We start from the raw sequence: 22,445 nt of genomic DNA on the forward strand, positions 1-22,445 counted from the left end.
ATATATAAATTTAATGCAGGCAGGCTAATAACGTACGTTGAAGTGATGGAAATCTTCACTACATTTCTTTATTGTAACATACATTACAGCTAAGGATTAACTATATATCAACTTGACGGTTCACGACCGGCAGTGATTCGAAAACCCAGAAAGAAATCTATACAGACAACCGTTTGCTGACACAAAATATTCGTTTAGCGTCAGTCTGCACTGTCTTGCTAACGCCTTGGAAAAAGCCAAAAAGGCACTCATTCAGTAGACATACATTTAATCGTTTCGCCTTGTCGATTTTGACATCCAGATGTTACTCGTTAACGTAGTGTCCATACGAATTCAATAGGAACCCGCGGCTCCCCATCTGCTTGTTACGGGTACCTGTATCGTTAATATTCAAGATTGTCCAACAATTACCGCCATTTTATATGTATATATATAAACCGGCCGGTTGTTGAACGCTTTATTCCCTAAGAATAGCGGTGAAGCTTTTGAAAATCATCTTCTTTACTTACCGCCTACATATCATTATCTACACTACACATATGCCCAGAATCTTCATCCGTTTTCTCATAAGCGTGTTTTTATGAAGTATATTAAATTATTACAATAAAAATTAGATATCCGGTCACGATGCGATTGTGCTGTTAGCCTTTTATTGACAATGCATGTACATGCCGATACATGTATAAATACATTATCGCTACTACTACTACTACTACGGCTTACCAAGCTGAGGCGCAGTCAGGTCCTCAAGCTTTAGTAGTTTTTACTTTTTGATGCTGTATGTATAGTAAGCGTACCCTAAGTAACGCTGACGGGTTCTATGTCCACATATAGTCATAGAAATGTTGTATACAATAAATCACTTGGTATAGTAAAGTTGTTGTGCAAATGTCACCTCCTCATAAATCTTAGTTTTTCAAGCTCTTGCATCATTTGCCGAGGCCACACGGCCTGTCAGGATGTTTATGAGGCATGTTACCTACTGTGCTAAGGAAGTTATACGTTAGGTGAAAGGGTCAATTCCAACAACCTAGCCAGCCATGCATCTTCTTGTCGCTGCGCTGAGTGGTTAAGATCATTGTGCCGACTTTTGATGTTGCTGTACCTACGTCGAGGGTTAAAATGTCTTCAGCCCATTTTAGTTTCTTTTCTAAGCGCATTTGAACCGTACTAAAGCTTAAAAGATATGAAGAAACAATCAACCGAAAAATACTCTGAAGCAGATAAGCTTATTTCTGTATGCTAGTACAAAACAAAACTTCAGTGCAGCAGGAGGTCCTGTATGAACCTAAATATATTCGCCGCTGGATCATATCATAATATACATGCTCGCAAACATGTAGCAATAGACAGTTAGCACAAACACTAACCAGGCTTAGCACGTAGTTTCATTTAGTAACAAGTGACAAGAAAGTTGTCCTAGGGAAACTGCCGTTTGGTAGCCCTTCACTTAGCGTGCTGGCCGGCTTTTGTTTCACGAACGACTCCTTCGGTGCAATGACTCGCTATGGATTCACTGAATACACATATCTTACAGAGACGCGATACCAATCAGTTCTTGATTATGATTTCAGTACGTAGGGGTAGCGTCGTCAATTATATATTTATATATATTGTATACTATAGCAGTATAACGTGATCACTAACAGCTTTCGAACATCCATTTCCATCGAATTGCGGCAAGTTCCTGTAACTATGCAATGTATTATGGAAGCATGAACTAGACTAATACTATCCAATAGTGAATGGTACATCTTACATCATTTGAATGATCTCGTAAGTTCGTTGAAATAGTATCGCTTAATCGAGTCTCATATTCAAAAGGCTGCGGACTCCTGAACAAATCGGCAAGGAGTTTGCTTTATGCGTGCATAGAGTACTTGTGGCACAAAGTCGCATATGAAGGGCTCCTTTATAGCCTATACACCCGTTGCTACCGTAACGCCTGTAGCATCTTCTTTTGTCATAGTGGTGCTTAACTATTGTGCACTAACGAGTGCACTACAAGCAGGCATTCTGTACTATTCCTCTTTTAATCAATAGGTAAAATCGGTATAGCATTATTATTATTGTTGCCTTCTCGGCATGGGATATTCTTGTTGTTGACGCCAACAAGAAGCCCGCTGAGACCTGTGGGGTTGCTAATTCCGGCTAGGGCCAGAAAGTTCGAGCTAGTCCTGCACGCCGCCCACCGATACGGCGCTTCTATCGATCGGTGCCGCTGCCCCTGGGGTGCTTCCTGCGCACTTCTGGAAGTATTTTGCACGTGATGCTTCAGTTTATTCGTTCTCGAGCTCCTGAAACAGCACAGCTCGCATACGAGGCAGTTATTGTTGCCTTCCGCGTTTGCTTAGGTCGTAACCATCGTTGAACAAGCCGGGGGCACCCATCGCACCTATGTACAAGGTCTCGGAGGCATTCATAGCACTGGTAAGGTCCGTGCTTGTGCTCGTAGAGGGGTTGAATATTGCAACTGCCGCTCTCTGTGGGATCAAGTGCCTCGTCAATTTGGAAGGCTTGACATCTGCGTTCATATGCAAGTGTATTGAAAATAATAGGCCGACACAAAATCTGGCAAAAAAGTAATAAACAAGTATACGATTATATCATAGGATTTTTTTTTTTTTAATAAAAACATGAATAAATTAAAATAATAGCAACCAGAAAACACCAAAATGAACAAAATGCTTTTATTATCTATCAAATACGTTAAAGTATAGTCGCCAAGTCAACACAGACAAATAACTAGGGGAAGCATACTAAGCACTTTCAATGGAAGGGCTAAACACTTGGAAACGGTAAATTAAAAGAACAATTATTCTATGTGTGGCAGACGACCTCCATTTACATTTACGCAAATCTTTGCGGCCTTTGCAGAAGCATTTGGTACATCGATGGGAATACGTTGTCGTAAGAGATCAGAAGAGATACCTTTTAGACGACAAGTAGCGTTGTCTCAACTCGACATACAGCCTTCGGCCAGTTTTGTTGTATTGAAAATTGCTCTGAAAATGTATCACTTCGCAATACATGACATCACTTTGTTCCTCAGATCTGTGATCATATGCGCCGTGGTTCGTTACCGCCAAAGCCTACGTATGATCGGTCTCACATTGCCACTTTTACTCGTATTCAGTAATCATCAGATAATACAATGGGCAATACTTTCTGCTGCTCTTGTTGAGGTAGCGACAGCGTTCGCGGCAGCCTTCGTCCTATTGCCGGTTAGCCTCTTCACTAGCGCCACGCATAGCGTTTCCGGCAAGTGCAGCTGCACCTTCAGGAAGCGGCATATCCTTGTAAATGGCGAGATGTCGCCGAAGGTAATCCCGTCTTGATGCACGAAAGACTCACTGAAACGCTTCCAGCGTTAGCAGTGCTCGAGGCAGTCGACGACCCCGACACCTGCCGGCACAGAGCTGGTGCCGAGAGGGACGGGTTCTACCGGGAGCATTGGCAAGGATTTGTTGGTTGATGCTAACACAAAGGATGACCGAGTACTGGATTGACTATTGCTGTTACTCCCACCCGTGCTCAGATCGGTCGCTCCTACTGAATCCAGATGGCGCTGCACGAATGTGCCGTTATTCGAACTATGATAAGACTCCAGAATTGCTAAGAAACCCGGAAGGCTTAAATTGCGGACTCGTTATGCCAAATGAGTTCGATACTGCCAAACCAAACGGACCGGACTCATCCAACGGTAGGCGCTGAAAATGGCGAAGTCACGTTCGACAGCAACGGATTAATTGAGATGACGTCACTAGCAGCAGATCCTGTTGCGAGAAACTCTGTCAAAGACGAAGGGAGCGTTTTCGATAACGGATTTGCGGACGATGACGTTGCTTCGGCTGAAAATTTTTTCGAGCAGTAGACCGCTCCAGGTGCTATAAGCCTAGTTGAAGCATCTTGAAATCCCGATAAGTGTGCCAGGACATGCACTATCCCCTTCAGCTGCCCCGCTAGCGTCTACAGTTATTATTGTAATTACCAATGATAACAATAAATTGGTGAAATTAGTAGCTTTTTGGTGCTGTAACGTAGCGTAACATCGAAAGTAACAGTGGCGTATCTGTAGAGATATTCAGCTTGCCTTGGTTGAGTCCACACCTAAAAAGTGACAACGCGGCAGAACATCGAAAACACAAAAATGTATACGACAAAAAGCAGAGCGAGACTTGCTAACAAACTTAACAAAAATTATTAACTCCAATCAAGCTCGGTTAATCCTACATGCTAGATGAATGCTACAAGCGCACACGAAAAGATTTACTAACAGTCCAGCTCAATTGCCGGTTATGCAATCACCAGCCCGGTGCACAAAACTTGTTTTTCAATACACGAAATCATCGGGCTGTTGTGCCTACATGTCATCCTCATTTGTGTGAGCCTTTTCAAATAGATTCTGATAGTGGCTATCGTAGGCGCGAATTAATCGGCCCAAAATAGGCCGATTGGCCTGCATACAAGATGCACGTACGACACTTAGGCTTCGCTGTACGTTTGCATCATTCAGTTTTCTGGAAACAAATGCACACGCACATTCAAAAAGTTACAACACGTTAAATCTTGTGAAACTTCTCACCGAATCTTCTGTACCTAGTTCTACCCAGTAGTTTCAATAAACACAGATTTTGTTCGAATATACGATAATGCTTCACCGACATGAAGGCGCCACATCACCACGAGGGGTCCGATAGTAAATCCTCCTGCTTTTTCTTCCCAAATTTTTGCATGTATATATACACTTCCTATATATTAAATAAACCCTTCCGCTGCATCCTTCATGATTCTCTGTAGTAATAATACTAATTTCGGTTGAATTCGTGTAAAAAATATGTATTAATGACGAAGTTGCACACAAGAAGCGTATGTTTAATGATTTGCGAAAACCTCGTCTGATTAAAATGACGTGGTCTGTGTGTAGTTATCACGAATGTACTATGTTCCGAACGATGATACATTAGTTCTTACTAATTCTGATATATGTTTTCTTATAATAAAAAAATTACGCAGTGAATCGATGAGAACCAAGGTATCACCGTATCATTTCGAGGTCGAAGCTTTTTTTCGGCGTGATGTTGACGTCAGCACCGCGGGAGTAACTGAGCCCAAGATAAGCGAACGTAACCACGATAAAACAAACATTTACATAGTATGACAAAAAATCGACACTTATTCGTTTATAATTTAAACCGTTGGTTTCAGAACGTTTCTTACAACCTCGCTTTATTATATATATATATATATATATATATATATATATATATATAGGCAACATTTACTTTCAAAGATCACCGAGTATAAGCAGGAACATCCCGGACTCGATTATTTAGAGCTTTTCCTACGTGCGACTCCTTAATACAGAAATGATCACTTTGTTTAAATATATGAACTTCCTCACCTGTATGATTCCAACTTTTTTTTTTAAAGTTTTGTTCACAAATGTTCCAACACGAAGTCCTAACGCTGTTATCTTGGTTGCAGTTTAGTGCTACATCTATACTCAGTTCGAATCCGTTCTATTTCGTAGCTGACAAATATCGAAATGACGCAGCAACGCGATATGCGTTGGTTGGCCGGTCTTTGGCGTCAGGCTAGCCCTAATTGCTTTAAAGCGTAAAACCGCCCCAGTGTCCAATCGCCGCAAACTTTTTAAGGTCTAGAACTCGCGGAAGCGGCCGTGACTTGGTCTCAAGAGAAGCTTCTGGCGAGAGCTGCATGATGAACGAATCTATGAGGATGTTCTCGATAATGTTCGGCATCTGTGCTTCTAGCTACCTCATACATGACCTCTCCAAAATGCGGGAAAACGCATTAAGCACTCAGCAGATTGCAGCCGTGTCTAGTCTATACTCGCTAGAAATGGGAGCATTAAAAATGTCGTTGTACTATACCGTACCAAGTCGTTCCAGCGTAGGTTTTCTAAGCAATCTATCTAAGCAATGTTATATACGTAGGACAAATATACAGGCTTTTTGTGGGCTCAAGAATTAAAATTGCGAGCGAGCCTTTCTCTATGCAATTGCCTAAGGGGCCGGAGCGGAAATACCGCAGGAGTGAAGGATCTGTTGTTCAGGTCACCTTTGAAGCTTATATAAAGCTTACATTATATAAATGTAACATCGCTGTTTTGTACTGACAACGCGATTTGTCATATCCGAATCTAGCGCTAATGCTACTGCAGACAAAACGGGAGAGTTCAGAAAAAAAAATCAACCTGTATTACTATGGCGGTATGTACGCTAATGTGTTAAATGTGAGCTAATGTAAAATATGAACCCTTAGACTGAATGCTATGATACTGAGATTAAAAGCAAGATATTGCTTTTTTTTATTTTAGATGCATTGATTTTGATGCTTAAAGAGTACGTGCTCTCTTAAATAGCACAGGATATAAAGGGTACATAATAATAAGCATCAGTTTTCCTTGCCCTTTACAATGAGCTATAGGTTTATTTCTACTCCACCCTAATTACCACCCGGTTTCTATTTGCATCGTTTCAACTTACCATTTGACAATGCCATTTTCCTGAGCGGCTAACAGCCGTGTCCTTTGACCATCCTGATGATCCCTCTCGCTGCGTGAATCAGTTTTAGCATTGGAACACCAATGCAGGCCTCTATTCATATCACTGGAAAACCCTCCGACACGTCCGATGATGCCTTGACAATACGGCATGTTTGAGCTTATCTACGTGCTATGGTTGAGCCTAAATGTGTGTATCAGGTCTTGTTTTTCAAAGCTTAAAATTTATGTAGATCTAGCAATGGGAGGCCACTGACGATAGCCACTAATTACTATGATCGTGGTTTCGGATCGTACTTCGTCGGTGTCCGTAATCGAAGTACCTCAGAGGTAATACATATTTGGCTGTTAATACGGTATTGACAGTGGCGTCGTTTTTCGCCTGGAGAGGTGATTGGCTATTGGTTGTAGTTGAGATTTGTGTGTGCCGCGCGGGACGCTACGTTTCCTGTTTGTGCACCTTAGGGATTCAACAATGATTTCCTAAATATACAGGCGCATGTGTTCTTCTTCTGTTGAAAATGTTACATGGCAAGTGGTCCTACAAGTTCTCTTTATTTCCCTAATAATGAATGCTTACTACGAAGCATTTTGTATCTGTCGCAGACTGTGAAACCGCAAAGGCTGCGTCTGATGTTAAACTCAAGCGCATCGGTAGGCCGAGGTGTCTGCGGTGATTACGCTGCTTCTTAACAATTTTAATTTGATGTGAAGTTCTTTGTTAAACAATTGTAGAGCGAATGGTGAACCACGTGTCGTTAAAAATGCGGAAGTTCCTGATAGGTATGATGAACTCGAACGCCATAAGCCGTATGACGGTACCAGAACTGTTGTCCTTCTTTATTGTTATCCACTGTTTTCACTTCCGATATAGACAGTGACAGTCGGCCTAATTTCAAATAAATAGTTTGAGGATCCAAAAACATCTTGTTCTCTGTGTTAACATGGTAAACGCCTGACGCCTGTCAGTAAGCTACAGATTCACTGGGCTGTTCATTTGAGCAATAAAAACTGAATGTAGCTATCGGATAATGATACAAAACGGTACATTAGATTAGAATTACAGAATGTAAAGTAGGATTGTGCCTGTCGCGTGCAAGGCTTGAACCGGCAGTCTCTCCCTTCATTTCACAATAAATATAATTGTATGATAACACACTGCACGGTCAGCATCTGATAGATAATAACAATCCAGACCCTGCTTATAAGTTTTATTTTTCTTGTGTTTACTTCAGCTGATCGAGCTTCTGTACTATAATAATAATAAATTTATCCCCACATGCTTATATTTGGCTGTAAAAAGAAAATAGCCATTTTTCTATAAAAGCCTTCATAGTATATCTTTCGGACAAGCGCGGTCTATAAAATTTTTGTATTTCTCAAGGCACATATAGATAATCACAGTTGACGTCACGAAAATTTCTGAACGTCATGAAACAACTAGGAAGATTTATTGCATAACTGCATACCTCACGATTATGATGGCGTTCGTTTATTTCAGTAGTCTTTCTTCATTTAGTACGTTGCATATTTAATTTTTAGCAATCAAAATACGTGTACAATATATTTTTCCATATTTGATGAGGTACATGTAATCCCAAGGTTCCAGCAAGAAAAGCTAGACCATTTGCGTATAACTTTATTCCATGCATGAAACGTAACATAAAACTAGACGATCTCATGGCCATAAAAAAATCAACAATTTACTTATCTGTACAAGGCAGAACCACGACCATGCGCTATGTCATCTAGTGGGAACCTAGGAAATGCTCGCCTTTTCATTTAAAACTTACTGAAGTTACGCTCTGCGGTGCATGTGATGAATTTTAACAGTAGAACTAGAAAATTACGAAGCTTACGAAGGGGCTTAATATCAGTTGGTGTGCCCCAGGTACTTTTCCTAATTGTAGATGACGTAAAGAATTGGAAAAAGATGTTGTTGACCGGAACAAACTCAATGAAAGAAATTTCACAAAAGTCGAACTATACGGCACATTTCCAACGAGTCTGATAAGCTTCATTCTGCGGCGCACTAAACGCATAAGATGACCCGAAAAATGATGGTCAAATAAAAGTTAAAGATGTTTTTTATTCAGCTACACATCGCAAGAGAGGGCTTTCGCTTTGTCAAAGACGACACGATGAATTTGTTGACGAGAGTATGAAGTTCATAGTGCAAGGTTTGTGCCCTTAAAGTAAGTTAAAGCTTTCTCCATTTAGTAAACAGGAGCAAGTGCGTAGGACGGAATTCGATTAGATAGTTGTCTAGAAATGTGTTTTTCCACCAGACACTCCGCCCAACAACACAGTAAAAATATATCATGGCGTTTTATATTGAAGAAAACATGTTTCCCTTTGTACAGGCTGCCAAAGAATGAAGTTGTGATTTTTCTTAAAAATCAGCTTTCAATGCGCGTGTGTATGTGTGTGAGTACCAGCGGCACAAGGCACGAGCCGGGGTTGGCTAATACCAGCTGCTGGTAAGGGCTGACCTTAGTGGATTGAGTCAGTTATTCCGAAACGGGATAAGACTTGGACAAGACGAAGGATCAAAAACACAACATCTCTCGGCTACATGAATCAATTAGAATATCAAATAATCACTGTCTTTTACAGGCAACGAGTGGGGGCTAAGAATGAGGCAAGTCAAATACTAAAGTACTAAACATAGCATAGAACGGCTTGACAACAAAAATTAATCATTTTTGTCTGGATATTTGCCATAGTAGTAGAAAAAGAAAGAGCTCTTTAGATATTTCCTTAAGTGCATCTCGCATGGGTGTCTTATAGAATTTGAACTAGCTGATATTTAATCTCAGTCAGAGTACAGCCAACTATAGATAAGTGTTAGTAAAGCCGCATGCAGAACCTGATGTATGTGGGAATGTGAGTACAAACTCTGTTGACATTTTAGAAGTAGTTTGGCCAAGATGTGGCAGGCAAGGTACGATATATATATATGTCTTTGTAACTGTAAAAATGTTTTCAACTCAAATACCCGCAGGGGTAAGTTTAGAACGTTATCTCACTTAACCTGATTATAAAATATCCGTTTTACCATTTGAAATTTGCTAAACTTTTATCTTTAAACACCAAAAGAGACTATATTATAATAAAAAAACGAAAGACAGAATATTCTTTAGAGACCCTACCTCTAAAATGTTTTAAAAAAGTGCGGTAAAATGAAAATAATCTAATGGTAATCACTCTGCGATTACTCATTCGCAATGACTGGAGAACTTTTGAAGAACTGGTTCTGTTTCCTTTGATGGAATACGGTAACGAGACTTATCCATTAAAAGGTCTGGGTAACGGGTTTTTTGTCCAACCCAAATCGACTACTTAACGTGGACGGGTTGAACGGGTTTCTTAGGTCGGCGTAGTCGCGCCCTGGTAAGAGCAACCTGGAGCCGAGTTGTCGAAAATTTTTCCTCTTTGAGAGAAAGGTTGGTTTTCCGTCTAACGTTCATTGGCTTAATAGTGATTTGATGGCAATAATTTGCTTTTTCTCATTTTGCAGGTTCGAAAACAGCGTCGCATTGTGGGGTTAAAAAGACGAAGGCAGTAAGCAGCGTCACTGCTCTGATATATCGTCAAGTTTATATTTCTATGAATATTGTGCGTGCTCCTCAACACATACTGCATAAAAAAAAAACACGTTTGAGTTATATTGTCGAAGACCGTTAGTTAACGTTACATATATTATCTACAGGTAAAATAAAATGTGTTTAATAGAAAAACAGGCGCGGGGCGAAGTCTGCGTTCGTCATGTTTGCTATCAGCAGGTGATGTTTATTTGAAGACCACACCAAAGAAAACAAGAGATCTTCTATTAAAAAACTAAGAACTTAATGCGGCCGTGGAAAGCCTAATTATACAATTGGTACCTGTTGTTTTTTCCATTTATTTGTGGGAACATAAGGACTCATGTATGTATATTGCCCATCTAGACCCTACCTAGACTTAGACTTTACATACTTTAGATGTAAAGTGTATCAGGATGTCGATGCGCCTTTTCAGAACATTACAATTATAGCCTTTGAAGTGGTACCAATCTTTTGGGTGACTGTTACTTGCAATGAAAATTCAGTCGGCGACAAAATCGCAGTGGCTACCTTTTATTAGTACTTTGTAAAGGTAGTGATCTGCAATTTTCAGGAGTTCGTCATATTTCAGCCATCGGTAAAAATCATCAGTGACGGCTAATATAATATATACACTAAGATAATGTGGGCGTATCCGTCCCACCATTCACCGGAGTTTTTAAAAAAGTTTGTAAAAAATTTCATTTTCACCGACTAAATTTTCAGCAGCTTGTTTGCAATCGAGACTTTTTCCGGTGCCAGGATCGCCCCAGGCTATGACAAGGTTAGTTCGATGGATAGTAGACATAGAATAAGACATAGTGGATGCATAAGCTTTAGGTTAGGTCTCGGATGCCTTTAGCATATTTGACGAACGCAACAGAGTGCTGTCTATAGTACCAATAAGATGTTGTGAGCAAAGTGGCAACAACATTTGTAAGTCATCGTGATTAGAAAGTAAACAGTGTTCTTTAAAACTGTCTAATTTTGCACAGTGAGTACGATTTTGTTCTTTTAATCCGTAATAGGATTGGATTTGGGCAGTAGCGGATAGGTAACGTTCGATAGGTAGCAGGGGATTTGAGAGCACAATATCCGTGCAAGTATTATGTTCCAATGGTGGCTGCCGTTTCGAAGCCTCAAATGACGTAGCGAAATTTGATAACGTTTACACGCAGTAATTCGGCGTCTGCATCTACGTAATTGTTGACGGTCCATATCTAGCGGGTGTAGCCGGCCATGTCGGACCAGAACACTATTACCCGGCTCGACTTTTTTGCACTTATAGTAAATTTTATCTTCTCCCTTTCAGGATGGACCAGTTTGGTTGGAGTGATATACGTTACCGAATGCTTTATATCATGCGTTATCACAGATTGATGATCAAGGATCCTCAATTGGCCAAGAAGGAGGCACTTGAGGAGGAAGGAAAATCGAAACGGTTAGAGCGAGTAAAACTGCGTTATCAGCGTCATAAGTGGAGACAGCGGCCGTGGTATATGAGAGTACGAGGATATTGGAAATATTTTCTCCTTCAAGGAGAAGAGTACAAAGCTTATATCTAAAAAAGATGGAGCGATTGGGCACATAATTAGAGGTCTTGTTGGTGCTGTTGGAGCTGCTGCTGCAGTTTCACTAATATATACACAACGACCATATATCATCAGAAAATGCGATGGACATCGGGGTTGTTACAGAAGAAGGGGAATCAGATGTACAGCATCGTCTTAACGTCGAAGAGCTTATGAAATTATTGAGACTGCTTTGAAAGGAACCCGAAAAGCTTTGTTTGAATTAACTCGTCAGTATAGGAAACGTTATAGTAATAAGTGTCAAAAAGAGAACTCATACTACCCATACATGGTGATTCGTAGAAGGTATAAGGGGCAAACGGGATAGAACGGACAGAAGGCGAACATTGTCAAGCGAGCGTTAATATTAAATTTGTCACAATAACAACATATTTTAATCAAAAGATTTTTTTAAAGACTGTATTATCAAACGATAGATATTATGTTTGTAGAGCCAAGTATGAACTGGAGGGAATGATTCAACTAATAAGTATATAGCACTTTATAATCGAGCTCGTCGGCATGTACCTACATTGGAAGATCCAGTTTTAAAATCGCTTAATTTTGCCCATACGAAATGTAAGAATAATGAGCAGTATCAGCGTTATTTTAGTACATCGTTTTCAGAACTAGCTAAGCCTAAGGATGGTATGGAAATATCTCAATTTAATTCGAAGTACCTTTCGATGTCTCATTCAAAAACTTTCCTTACTCGTTCCATACGGCCCGTATATCTACAGTGGGAAAAGGAAGTTTCAGAAATGATCGTTCATCGACTCCTTGGCTTAACCTTGATTATCAAGATGATCGATTTTCTAATTCCCCGGATTATCATTTGTTATGTTTCTTGTAGCCGCCGCATAATGTTGGGGTATACACGCAATCAGATGCTGTTCGAAGTAAAACTTACGAAGCGGGAGAACCGAAAGAAATTAAATTTACATTATGAAATACTGATAACAAATATGTTATCGATAGAGAATGGTCAACAATCAAAAGCAGTTATCGTCAACTTGGCCTTAAGTACAATTAAAAACGCTTACTGGATACAAATGGGTCATTGATCACTTCATGGAAGAATAAAAAAATATTAGGAATTAGTTCCTTTACATCGATCAAATGTTGAGACGCAGTCCTTTGAATTTTATGACTTTTTATGCTATATTAGTAAATAAAAAGGAAGCCCGCCGTTTTCTTCCATTGAAACGAAGTTAACTAACGTTACTAAATGGAATCTAGCATGGAATTTGCCTTTACCTGTATTTAGGTTATTACGTGACCTAGAAGCCGCCCTGTCATATTGAATCCTCCACTTAGAAGAAAAGACGCTGACTACGTTGAATCCATGGGATCTATTACAATACTCCTAACAAGTACCTGCCCAGAAGTCAGATATACTTCGGAATAATTAAACATTCTAGTTAGCAATTGATGCACCGCATTGATTTGTTATCCTTATACCTGCCAAGCTATTTCATCTGATCAGACGTCTAGGTGGGTGGTAAACGAATATTCATTCGCACGACACCCAGGGATTCGTTATTGAACTTTACCAAATTTCCTCTTCATACGGGTCTGTTCTTACCTATGTTAGGTTTTATAGGATCGATACTCCAATAATGATATCCCCCACTAACCCCCAATACTATGTTACTCTTACAGAAATATAAAGCTTCAATTTACGATAGTTTACAGTATTTAACGACGGAGCCAGCGATGTAGTAAATGACATGATTTTCGAGTTAGCTAGGTAGAAACCTAATATTCTTAATATCCTAATAGTAAATAAAAATAATAATAAAAATAGAATACTGATAATAACAAGGCTTCGCGATGCTACGGCGTCAGTGTTAACGGATGTGTGTGGCGCTCACATTGATCTCACGGTACCTTCAGTCACCGCAGTTTTTACCGTCGGATCTAACAGCTCAGCAGCAGAAATTGATCTGTGTGACGGACCCCATCTACTCATACTAAATCAGTACGGCTATTTATTGGTTTGGCGGATTTCGTCGAAAAAATCTGCTGCCGCAAGATGCTGCGACTCTGTGTGTATCCTATATGAAACACAATTCAACTCTACTTCTCATCCTCTAGTAGTCGACAAATATATGAATTCACCGCAGAGACGTATTGGATGCGTCCACATATAGTGGGGCCATAGTGGTGGTACCGGTTTATTATGGTTTTGGTTGTCCAGGCCGCAGGCCTACCAACTTTTGCTGAGCTTGCCCTTGACGGCGAGTTTAACTAGAATGAGAAACGTCCACTGACATTAACAGGCAGTGAAGGTCACTGTTGTTGTCGCTGCCATTGGCAAAACAGCCCTAGACCGTGTTTACACCGGTTTGCGTTGACATTTACCGAGCAGGTCGTGTTTAACAGCGAATGGTTGGTACCACTCAGCTGATGTATTCGATATGTGGGCTTCGTTGATTAACAAGGTGCACACGACGAAGGGCTCCTCGTTCTTTTATGTAGACACAAGTTAAGAATCGGAAAACTTAGGAAGCAACAGCGATAGTAGCAGTACCAGAAGACAACCGTACGAGCAAGGACACAAGTAACAGTACAGTTTGAAGTGTCCTATTGAAAAACTTCAAAATCGTGTACAATGCCGTCTAAATGACACTCTATTGTATGGACTTACAAGTCTATGGATGTTATGTACGATTTTTTACATTGTACATATATGGCTTAGGTCGAACCGAGTGCATTCTATAAGCGCGAGGTCTTCCTGCTTTCATATACAGCGTACATGATATGTAGGCACGAAACTACTGCTTTCCGTCTTAAACAAAAGTCGAAATATGTCGGCCTAAGCAATAAAAAATAGCGACGGAAATAGAAGTGCACATAGAATTTTGTCGTGAGCATATCGGATAAGTTAGTGACTTGGGAATTATTCAATACTCAATTAGTAAATCAATCAATTAATTAGACGCTCACATAGCGTATCATGTCAGCCTTTTCCATAAAAGATTCGTGCAGTGTAAAGGTCTGGAGTAGCTTGTTCTATCACAGTAGAACCAAATGCCAGTGTATTTCCTGTGCGAGACGAGCCATATTTGGAAAGGTTATGGCTGTTAGCTAAATGCTGAAAACGACTTCCAAAAATTGACTGGAAACGTGTCGTGTTAATATGCGGTTCGTTTACCTTAAATTAACTGTGTTTATTTTTTACTGAATTTATTTAACTTTAATGCGTAAATAAATTCAGTAAATAGAGCCATTATTAGCTAAACAACAAGTAGGAACTAGTCCTTGTTTTAGAAATACGTACGATCTAGGTAGAATTCGCTGTATCTAATACGTGCTAAGTACTGTGACGGTCAACATTGGTATATATCTATTCGATCAATGGTGTTCTAGCTGCTAAACATCCCGTTTTCACTTGTTTGTAAGTTATGTTCCTATACTGTGAAGGATATTTCAGACGTCAAAGTCTTGCAGTTTTGTGGATATGTTTCTTAAATTCTATTTCTAGTAAATATCTCGTTTGATTTAATTAGAGATGAAGATATCACCGAACTGTTCGCTCATAGGAAGAAAACTCGCCGAAAATTAAACCTTATAAAAGTTGCTGCATGCATTATTGTCTCGTTGCCTACGAAAACTCGAAAGCGGGTACCAAACATCGCAAAAGTTCGACGATAAATAGACTTTGAAATAGCGACGAGAAAATAAAAGTAAAAGAGAAATATGAACTATTCAAAAAGAGTACTTTTGCTTAAGCGTAACAGGCAGTTTGAACGGAGGCAGCTTCTGTAAACCCTTCTTGGAATCAAACAGAAGTCTGCATCAATACTTAGGAAATTGTGGTAGTTGGCATGATCCTGAAACTGACGCAAGCGCGTGGGTCACCGGCAGATTCTGTCATCACGTTTTACTTTCCAAAACCGGCGTATTTTTAACATAACTTAAAAGAAAAGCATATACTATTCATTAACACCAAGGTAGTACCTTACAACTGGTTTTCAATGGACGGCAAACGCCTAGTCATTGCACTCGTATCGGGGTGCCAATCAAAATCAGAGGATTCTCTGCTCAAAGAAGTTCTGCTTGATCAGAACAACCTTTTCCGTTGGATACGGTTACTTAATGGTAGTTGAAGTGACCTATGTACAACAGCGTCTAAATGCTGATCGACAGCTGAGCAGGCTTCTCCTGGAGTTCGTCGACGCATCTCGTAACAAGGCGTTTGCTACCAAAAAGCTTTAGCGTCAGCATACCTACGCCCGGATATGTGGCGAGTCGCTTCCATCTACCTACGTACTGCTATATGAAAATATTTCCATAAACGAGTTAACTGAGCTGAGCCACCTAATTAGACTCAAAGTTCTCCCTGTCATTAAAAATGATGTCGTTGATTCTTAGCTGAGCGAACTTATCGGCGGCTAAGCCGTTTAGCTTACAAACTACGGTTCGAATCAGGAGTCGAACTATGTTTTTATCAAGTTATTCATTTAAAGAAAGTAAATGATCTTAAGCAATCTGTTGACTTCGCAGACTCGATGCATTTTCTTTTGCTGAACAATTTCGAAAAAGAACTCAATACTCTGGTTGAGACTGACTGTGGTGCAAATCGGGCTTTTCCGCTACTGATAACCCCGTTGGTGTTGAGCATATTGTGAAATACATGGAACAACTACATCAAAAGACCGTTCGCAAGCGTACTCCTAAATATCTCTACCTCCGATGTTTTGTCGAGAGAAACAAGGACTTCGACCCGAAGGATCATTGAAGCAGACGCCAGGTGATGTTCTGGGTTTTAACCTGTGTGAAAAGCGACGCTTTTTAGAGTCCATTTATCAAAACAACTATAAAAAAATCTACGATGGAAATTTCTATCAAGGTATTCTCCATAAGGGCGACTGGCCTACCATTCTGAAGCAACGCTCAAAGAAACAGAATTATTTTTTAGCCAACTTTTACGGCTTCGATAGTGGCGAAACTTTTTCGAGAGCGATACTTCCATTTACAGAGTCGTTCCTTGGTCTCAAGGACCTTCCCGTTACTGAGCGGATCCCAAATGGAAATGGGATCCTGTATAATCTAACGATTCTTTGCACGATCATTTGACGCGACGGGAAAGCCCTCAAAGAGCACGTGGAGTTTGTCGTTAAACGCTGCTGCAACGGGGCATCTAGTGTTAAAGATTTGATCGGAACTGCTATTCAGAAATACTACGAAACTGAGGTTCACGCTAGGGCGGGTCTTCGGCTTCATGTTGAATAATTTTCTGAGGTTACGCAATTTAGTACACATATGCAAACTCTGGCATTGTTTGATTTTCTTTTCCTTATTTTGAAGTCGATTGACTGAAAAGATATAGACAGGGTGAAAGACTTTGCTGACATATTCTCATGGCCCTGCAGTTTCGTGGAGAACTTCAAACCTATATATGTAGTTATAAAGTTTACTCAAGTTAAAAACGGGCTTAAAATTATATGGCCATGTGGCCATGGCCAACATGTGCTGAAATAAAGCGCGCAGGTAACAGGCTTTATGCAACAGCTAGACTAAGATCATGAACCTTTCCTTCCATTAGTGTAACGTATAATATTTTAAAGCTATAACCCAGGCCCTGATCTTCGGAACTGAGATAATCATGTTACATGGACGCGATCAAGTTGTTTGTCTAACAATATCCCTATTGCACAGCCCTCGAATATACGCTACGTACGTCATTATGACGCTACGTGTCAATGGTAGAGGAAACGAGCGAGCATTGGTCAGCTACTCGACTAAAACAGGCAGTCTGCAAAGGGGGTGTCTTTAAAAGCGAAAATGCCAGCGACATCAACGGAGAGAAGGAGAGACAAACCATTCATCCTCAGCCGGCTGACAGACAATCAACGAAGTGCCAGGCTCACCTAGACCCAGCCCAGTGGCCTTTTTGTGTGCATTCCGTCCAAAAAAACTGCTGCTTTCATTATTTCGTTCCATAAATTAATCTGTGGACAGTATAGAACGCTTCACAGTTAAAACTCACCGCATGCATATAGGCTATGACATTTAGTTCGGGGAACCAGTACGTCTGCACTATATGCGTACGATACAGCCACTAGCAGAATACGTGAGTACTGCATTTACTTTAGACTCGAAAATATATAATATCATAATGGTTATGAGTGTTTTGTTTATCGGTGTCGAGCTGGATGGCCTGTACATTTCTCACCTCTTATGAGGGCAAGGTCCTATTAAAGCCAATTAGAATATCCAACAAACCACAAAGAAGGGAAATTCAATAGAATTGATTTTAAGTGAAGAAATTTTGTTCAAAAGGCTACAATGTGCCCAAAAAACATAGCATCCGAAACGTCATTTCGCGTCATCGGGTAGATTGTGATGTAGCGTAGAAGCTTGCATGTCGCAGTGCCGCTCTTACTATAGTCCCATGCAGACATCTTCTTCATACCTCCAATTTTAAATAAGTAGTACTTGTGCAGCTAAATGTTGATAAATTAGTCCAAATTTAACTCGGATGGAAAGCTTATACAGTAGAAGCGGATTGGCGGTCTAACGATATTTTCTGAATCTATATTTCTAGTTTTACGTACACTTTCATCGTTGAAAATTGTTTGCTATCTAAGGGAGTTCACCTAGTGTGTGTTAGGCCTTTCTATATTATTATGAGTTATTTACATAATAAGTGTTACGGATTTATAAGGAAGTCAATTTCTTTTGCGATCACCTGCAGGATTACATGATTGAAATGGCCGGTTTAGCAGTGCTTTATCTATTATTGTATGGATGCAATAGATCATTATTAGGGCTATATGTCCAATATAGAACGTTTAGATAGGTAATGGTCACCTCGTTTTGATTGGTATAACATTCGACTTTTTTAATCGTCTTTGTGAGCGAAAAAGATATGGCAGCTGTTACTGTTAACGTTCTGTTAAATTAAGAGTTAAGTAGTTAGCGTCATATCAACCAAAGCTTAGGTTCGAGGTTTGCGCAAATTGGCCAGAGGGTTTCGCTTTCTGCCAGTACAACCTAAGACTGGTGGAGAATTGTGCGTTACTAGACCAGGGCAGAAGTTCCGTAATCGTTAAGCGTATCGATGGTAACATCGTTTAATGTACGCTAGGTAATGCGCTCTGGCAACAACCACGCGTGCTGACGTAACGTTGATCAAAACGATGCTTGTAGCCAGTTGTCCGTATTAAGCTACAGGGTGAAATCAATCAGGCGATGAATATGGCCTTTAAGTATCAGCCAATACGGACCGAAGTCTGACTCTAGAATTTTCGAGAAGCACTTCGTCAAGTCAGGAAAGCAAGTATAACTGCTCGTGACATTGGGGTTTTGACTTATACAAAAAAAATTCCGTATAATTTAGAGAATGCCCACACATGTTGGTGTTCGGTTTTTATAGATTACTTTTGGGTCAGCATAGCTTAATAGAGTATAGCGACCATATTTTGCACTGACCTTATGATGTAAACAGACATACGAAAAAAGATGAATTAGTGAATATATATGATAGATTTTTGTTATTACAGAATGATGCAATGTAATGAAATTGAGATTCAAAATAATGGGCACTGTCACATGCAGAACAACATAGCGGAGTAGGCATAGTGGCTTAATGACATCATGTGTTGGGAGGATCCTCATTCATCGAAGGTTGGGGTACTTATGGAGTGCTAATGTACATCTACTTCAATTTTTGTAGGTTTTTTAAATATGGACGCAGAAGCTCTAGCCGTCGCGCTCGTATCTGGGGGTCGAGGGGAATCAGAGAAGTTCCGGCTGATCCGAAGCAGCTTTCCAGCCGAAGGCCCTGGCCCGTTTACAAGAGCTGATGTAGCATTCGTGCAGAGTTGTTTAGGACGCGATAGAAGGCTTGTCAGGCTTGCCCTTGAGTTCGCAGACGTTTCATGCAATCGGGACTTCGCTATTGCGGAATTAAGCAGTGGAAACACCATCACCTCAAGACACGTAGCGACTCGTTTCCACTGGCTGTACACTACTGAAAGTATACTCAACGAAGCGTTTTTATCAAACGAACTAGTTAAAATGAGCCATTCAACGCGACTCAAGGTGTTCAATAGCATCGGAAAGAATGTAACTGACGTCCAATTAGGAGACCAGCTATGGAACTTTGTGAAAACAAAGTTCTTATTGCGCGACTCGAATAGGTTACTGGCAGCCTGTAGCAATAGCCTCATCCTTCGTGAAGTGTCCACCAGCAAAATTGTTCAGCTCACGGATGCCCAGATGCTGCAGATTCTTCAAAAGAGGTTTGATTCGGGCATTGAGCTACTGCAGGCACTGGCTTTTGCACAGAAGAACAGCACATTTAGGAAGCCGGTTGCGTTCGACAATTCGTTGCATTATATTCTCCTAAAGGATTTTGAGAAAGGATTCAATATACTCACAGAAACCGCTATAAATAAGAGCCTCGGTGCCAATCGTACTCGATCGTTACTAAAAGCGTTTCGGTCCGGAGGAAGTAGTTCTGCTTCTAGGGATCGCATAGTCAAGTACTCAATCTTCCTTCACAGGAAAGCACTACGTAGGTATGCCCCTACTGATCTATACCTAGAATGCTTTGTTAGGAACAACATACATTTATACTCGGAAAATGACTTGCAATGGAGGAAACAAGCATTCAGACCCGAAAAACAGGCCAGTGTCCACATACTGATGTCGTGGTTGACTGGCCTTTCGATGTCTGTCAAAAGAGAATTCCTAGAGGCCCTATTTCGGAAAACGTACAATAAACCAATAATGGATGTTCCCACAAAGGTGTTTCCAGAAATGCTGTACATTCTTAGCGAAGAGGAGCGGCTGCGCATTGTAAATTGGCGACTGCAAAAGAAAGAGTACTCCTTAGCGCGAATAACGTGTTCGGCGGTACCCTCAACCAAAGAGTACTTTTGGAGGTCGATGCTTCCATGTTACCTATCGTTTCCCGATTTAAAACACCTCTTAGCAGTAGAACGTAACGTGCGCGTACGTGAAATACTTTACCGCCTTATAGTTACCTCCGCAGTAATACAATGCGATAGAAAAGCTATCGAGATGCAACTGAACTTTGTCGTCGAAAGATGCCGCAGTGAACAGTCGATCATTTACAAAGCAATTTTTGAAACTCTTGAGGAATATTATTGTCTAAAAAACCGTGTTAAGGCAAATATATGGCCTGCATTAAAAAAACTCTTTGACATGATTCTGCTCAAAGAGAGGAGACAAGTGAGTGTATCTTGTTTACGATTGCTGGTCCGACTGTTAGAAAAAGTTAATCCGGACGATATAGATACGGTGAAGCAGATGGCTGAAACTCTTACAAAAGTGCATGTTACTTGCCAACTGTTATGGCCCGAGAGCATTATGGCGGAATTCAAGCGACTACATCGGCGCAGTCAAACGCTCGTTTTGAAAACAATTCTAGAAGCTCAAGAGCCATATTTGATGATTAGGCAAAAAGAGGGGTATTCTAAAACTCTACATATGTGGCGAATCTTTGAGGCCGTCGATAACCTGAAACTAAAGATAGACTTCCGTCAGTATCCCAACAGTCTGGCTTTTCTGAAGCACTTAGTATCAGGTGATGATAAACGCGCATACTGGGAGAGTAATAAAACCGTACGTCGAGCATATCAACTTATCAAGGATTTTTTAACAGAGGGAGACTCCGTTAAAAAAGGGGTCGATGGAGAGCACGATGCCCATTTTACATATGTCAGAATTCGACATGCCAACGATGTCGCCAGTTGTGTCGACATCAATGTTATCCTAAGCGGAACGCCTCTTGCGATCCTGATTCGGATTTGTCAGCTGCTGGCCGCTAATGATGCTATAACCCCACGAATGCTTCAAATGTCCTTGGGCCTACTGGACGATCCCGAGCGCCGTGTTTCAGCTGCTCGTTTTTTAGCGCTATGCCTGCCAACCTGTGACTTGACAAAGCACTTCAATGGTTATTGTCCTGAACAAGATATTAGCAAAATTGACCCCGCTTACTACGAAGTGCAGAAGGCCATGCTCAACGCCACCAAATTAATTAGTGACTCTGCGATCGCATTAGAGATAATTGGAAAGTTTATGCAAGGCGACTATCTGAAGATGGCCGTCCATGCTTTTAATTACCACTGCTCAAAGGCACCACCTGCCATCGTGCTACCGCTGCTAACAGACGGTTTAACCAATAATAGCTCGGTAGTTAAGCAGAAGGAGTTTCTTCGCTGGTTTTTCATTTATACATCTGACCATAATGCAAAACTAAACGAGATCTTTGCGTCGGCTAAAAGCAGCTCCGTAAAGCGGGAACTGCTCAAGATAGCTTATCGTAAAGCGGAAGCTGACGGGGACGAGGCTTGGCCAACCCTACAAGCCTGTCTTAACATACAAGAGACGAGAGATAAGCAAACGCTAGATCTTCTTTTTACTAAAGATTGCATCGATGATCGCTTAAACGATTATCTTCCAGATTTGTTCCGCTTCATTTTGACGTGCGCAGAAGACATGTCGGATATACATAAGTTGAAATTTAGTAGTTTCTTAGACCGAGCCGCTTGTTACATATCAAGAATTCCTCAGAATCTTGCGCAAAGCCTCTGTGTTGCGGCCCTCGAACAGGCAAAGTTATCCGCAACTGCTGAGCAATTAAAGTACTGTTCAAAGCCTGAACTTAGTAACTACATCGGGCGTTTTGCCTTGCAGAACGGCCAGACCAATTTGAAATTCCTTGAAGATCAACTCGAGTTATTGCTGAAGGAGGCTGACGACCATATAGAGCCGACTCTC

At 40.7% G+C, this 22,445-nt stretch overlaps 1 protein-coding gene across 4 annotated transcripts; it reads left to right on the forward strand.

Annotated features, from left to right (window-relative positions):
• Positions 1 to 10,056: 10,056 nt before the first annotated feature.
• Positions 10,057 to 12,804, forward strand: LOC111264527 (uncharacterized). 4 transcript variants are annotated; one of them, XM_022840515.2, is made up of 4 exons: positions 10,057 to 10,147; positions 10,843 to 10,897; positions 11,426 to 11,554; positions 12,538 to 12,804. In XM_022840515.2, the coding sequence occupies exons 2-4, from the start codon at positions 10,890 to 10,892 to the stop codon at positions 12,746 to 12,748; spliced, it is 348 nt and encodes a 115-aa protein (XP_022696250.1). In that variant the 5' UTR covers positions 10,057 to 10,147; positions 10,843 to 10,889; the 3' UTR covers positions 12,749 to 12,804. The 4 variants fall into 4 exon arrangements, 3 of the variants coding, with proteins under 3 accessions (XP_022696250.1, XP_022696249.1, XP_086826239.1); XM_022840514.2 differs by having other exon boundaries at positions 10,077 to 10,147; positions 10,840 to 10,897; XR_015312720.1 differs by having other exon boundaries at positions 10,069 to 10,314; positions 10,840 to 10,897; positions 11,426 to 12,804.
• Positions 12,805 to 22,445: the final 9,641 nt, after the last annotated feature.

Source organism: Varroa jacobsoni, unplaced genomic scaffold (genome assembly GCF_002532875.2).
Source record: "Varroa jacobsoni isolate VJ856 unplaced genomic scaffold, vjacob_1.0 scaffold_870, whole genome shotgun sequence".
Taxonomy (NCBI): Eukaryota; Metazoa; Arthropoda; class Arachnida; order Mesostigmata; family Varroidae; genus Varroa; species Varroa jacobsoni.

Coding starts and splice junctions, on each gene's coding strand:
- LOC111264527 (XM_022840515.2), top strand. Junction 11,555..12,537: donor GAGGAAGGAAAATCGAAACG/GTTAGAGCGAGT, acceptor TGTTTCTTGTAG/CCGCCGCATAATGTTGGGGT.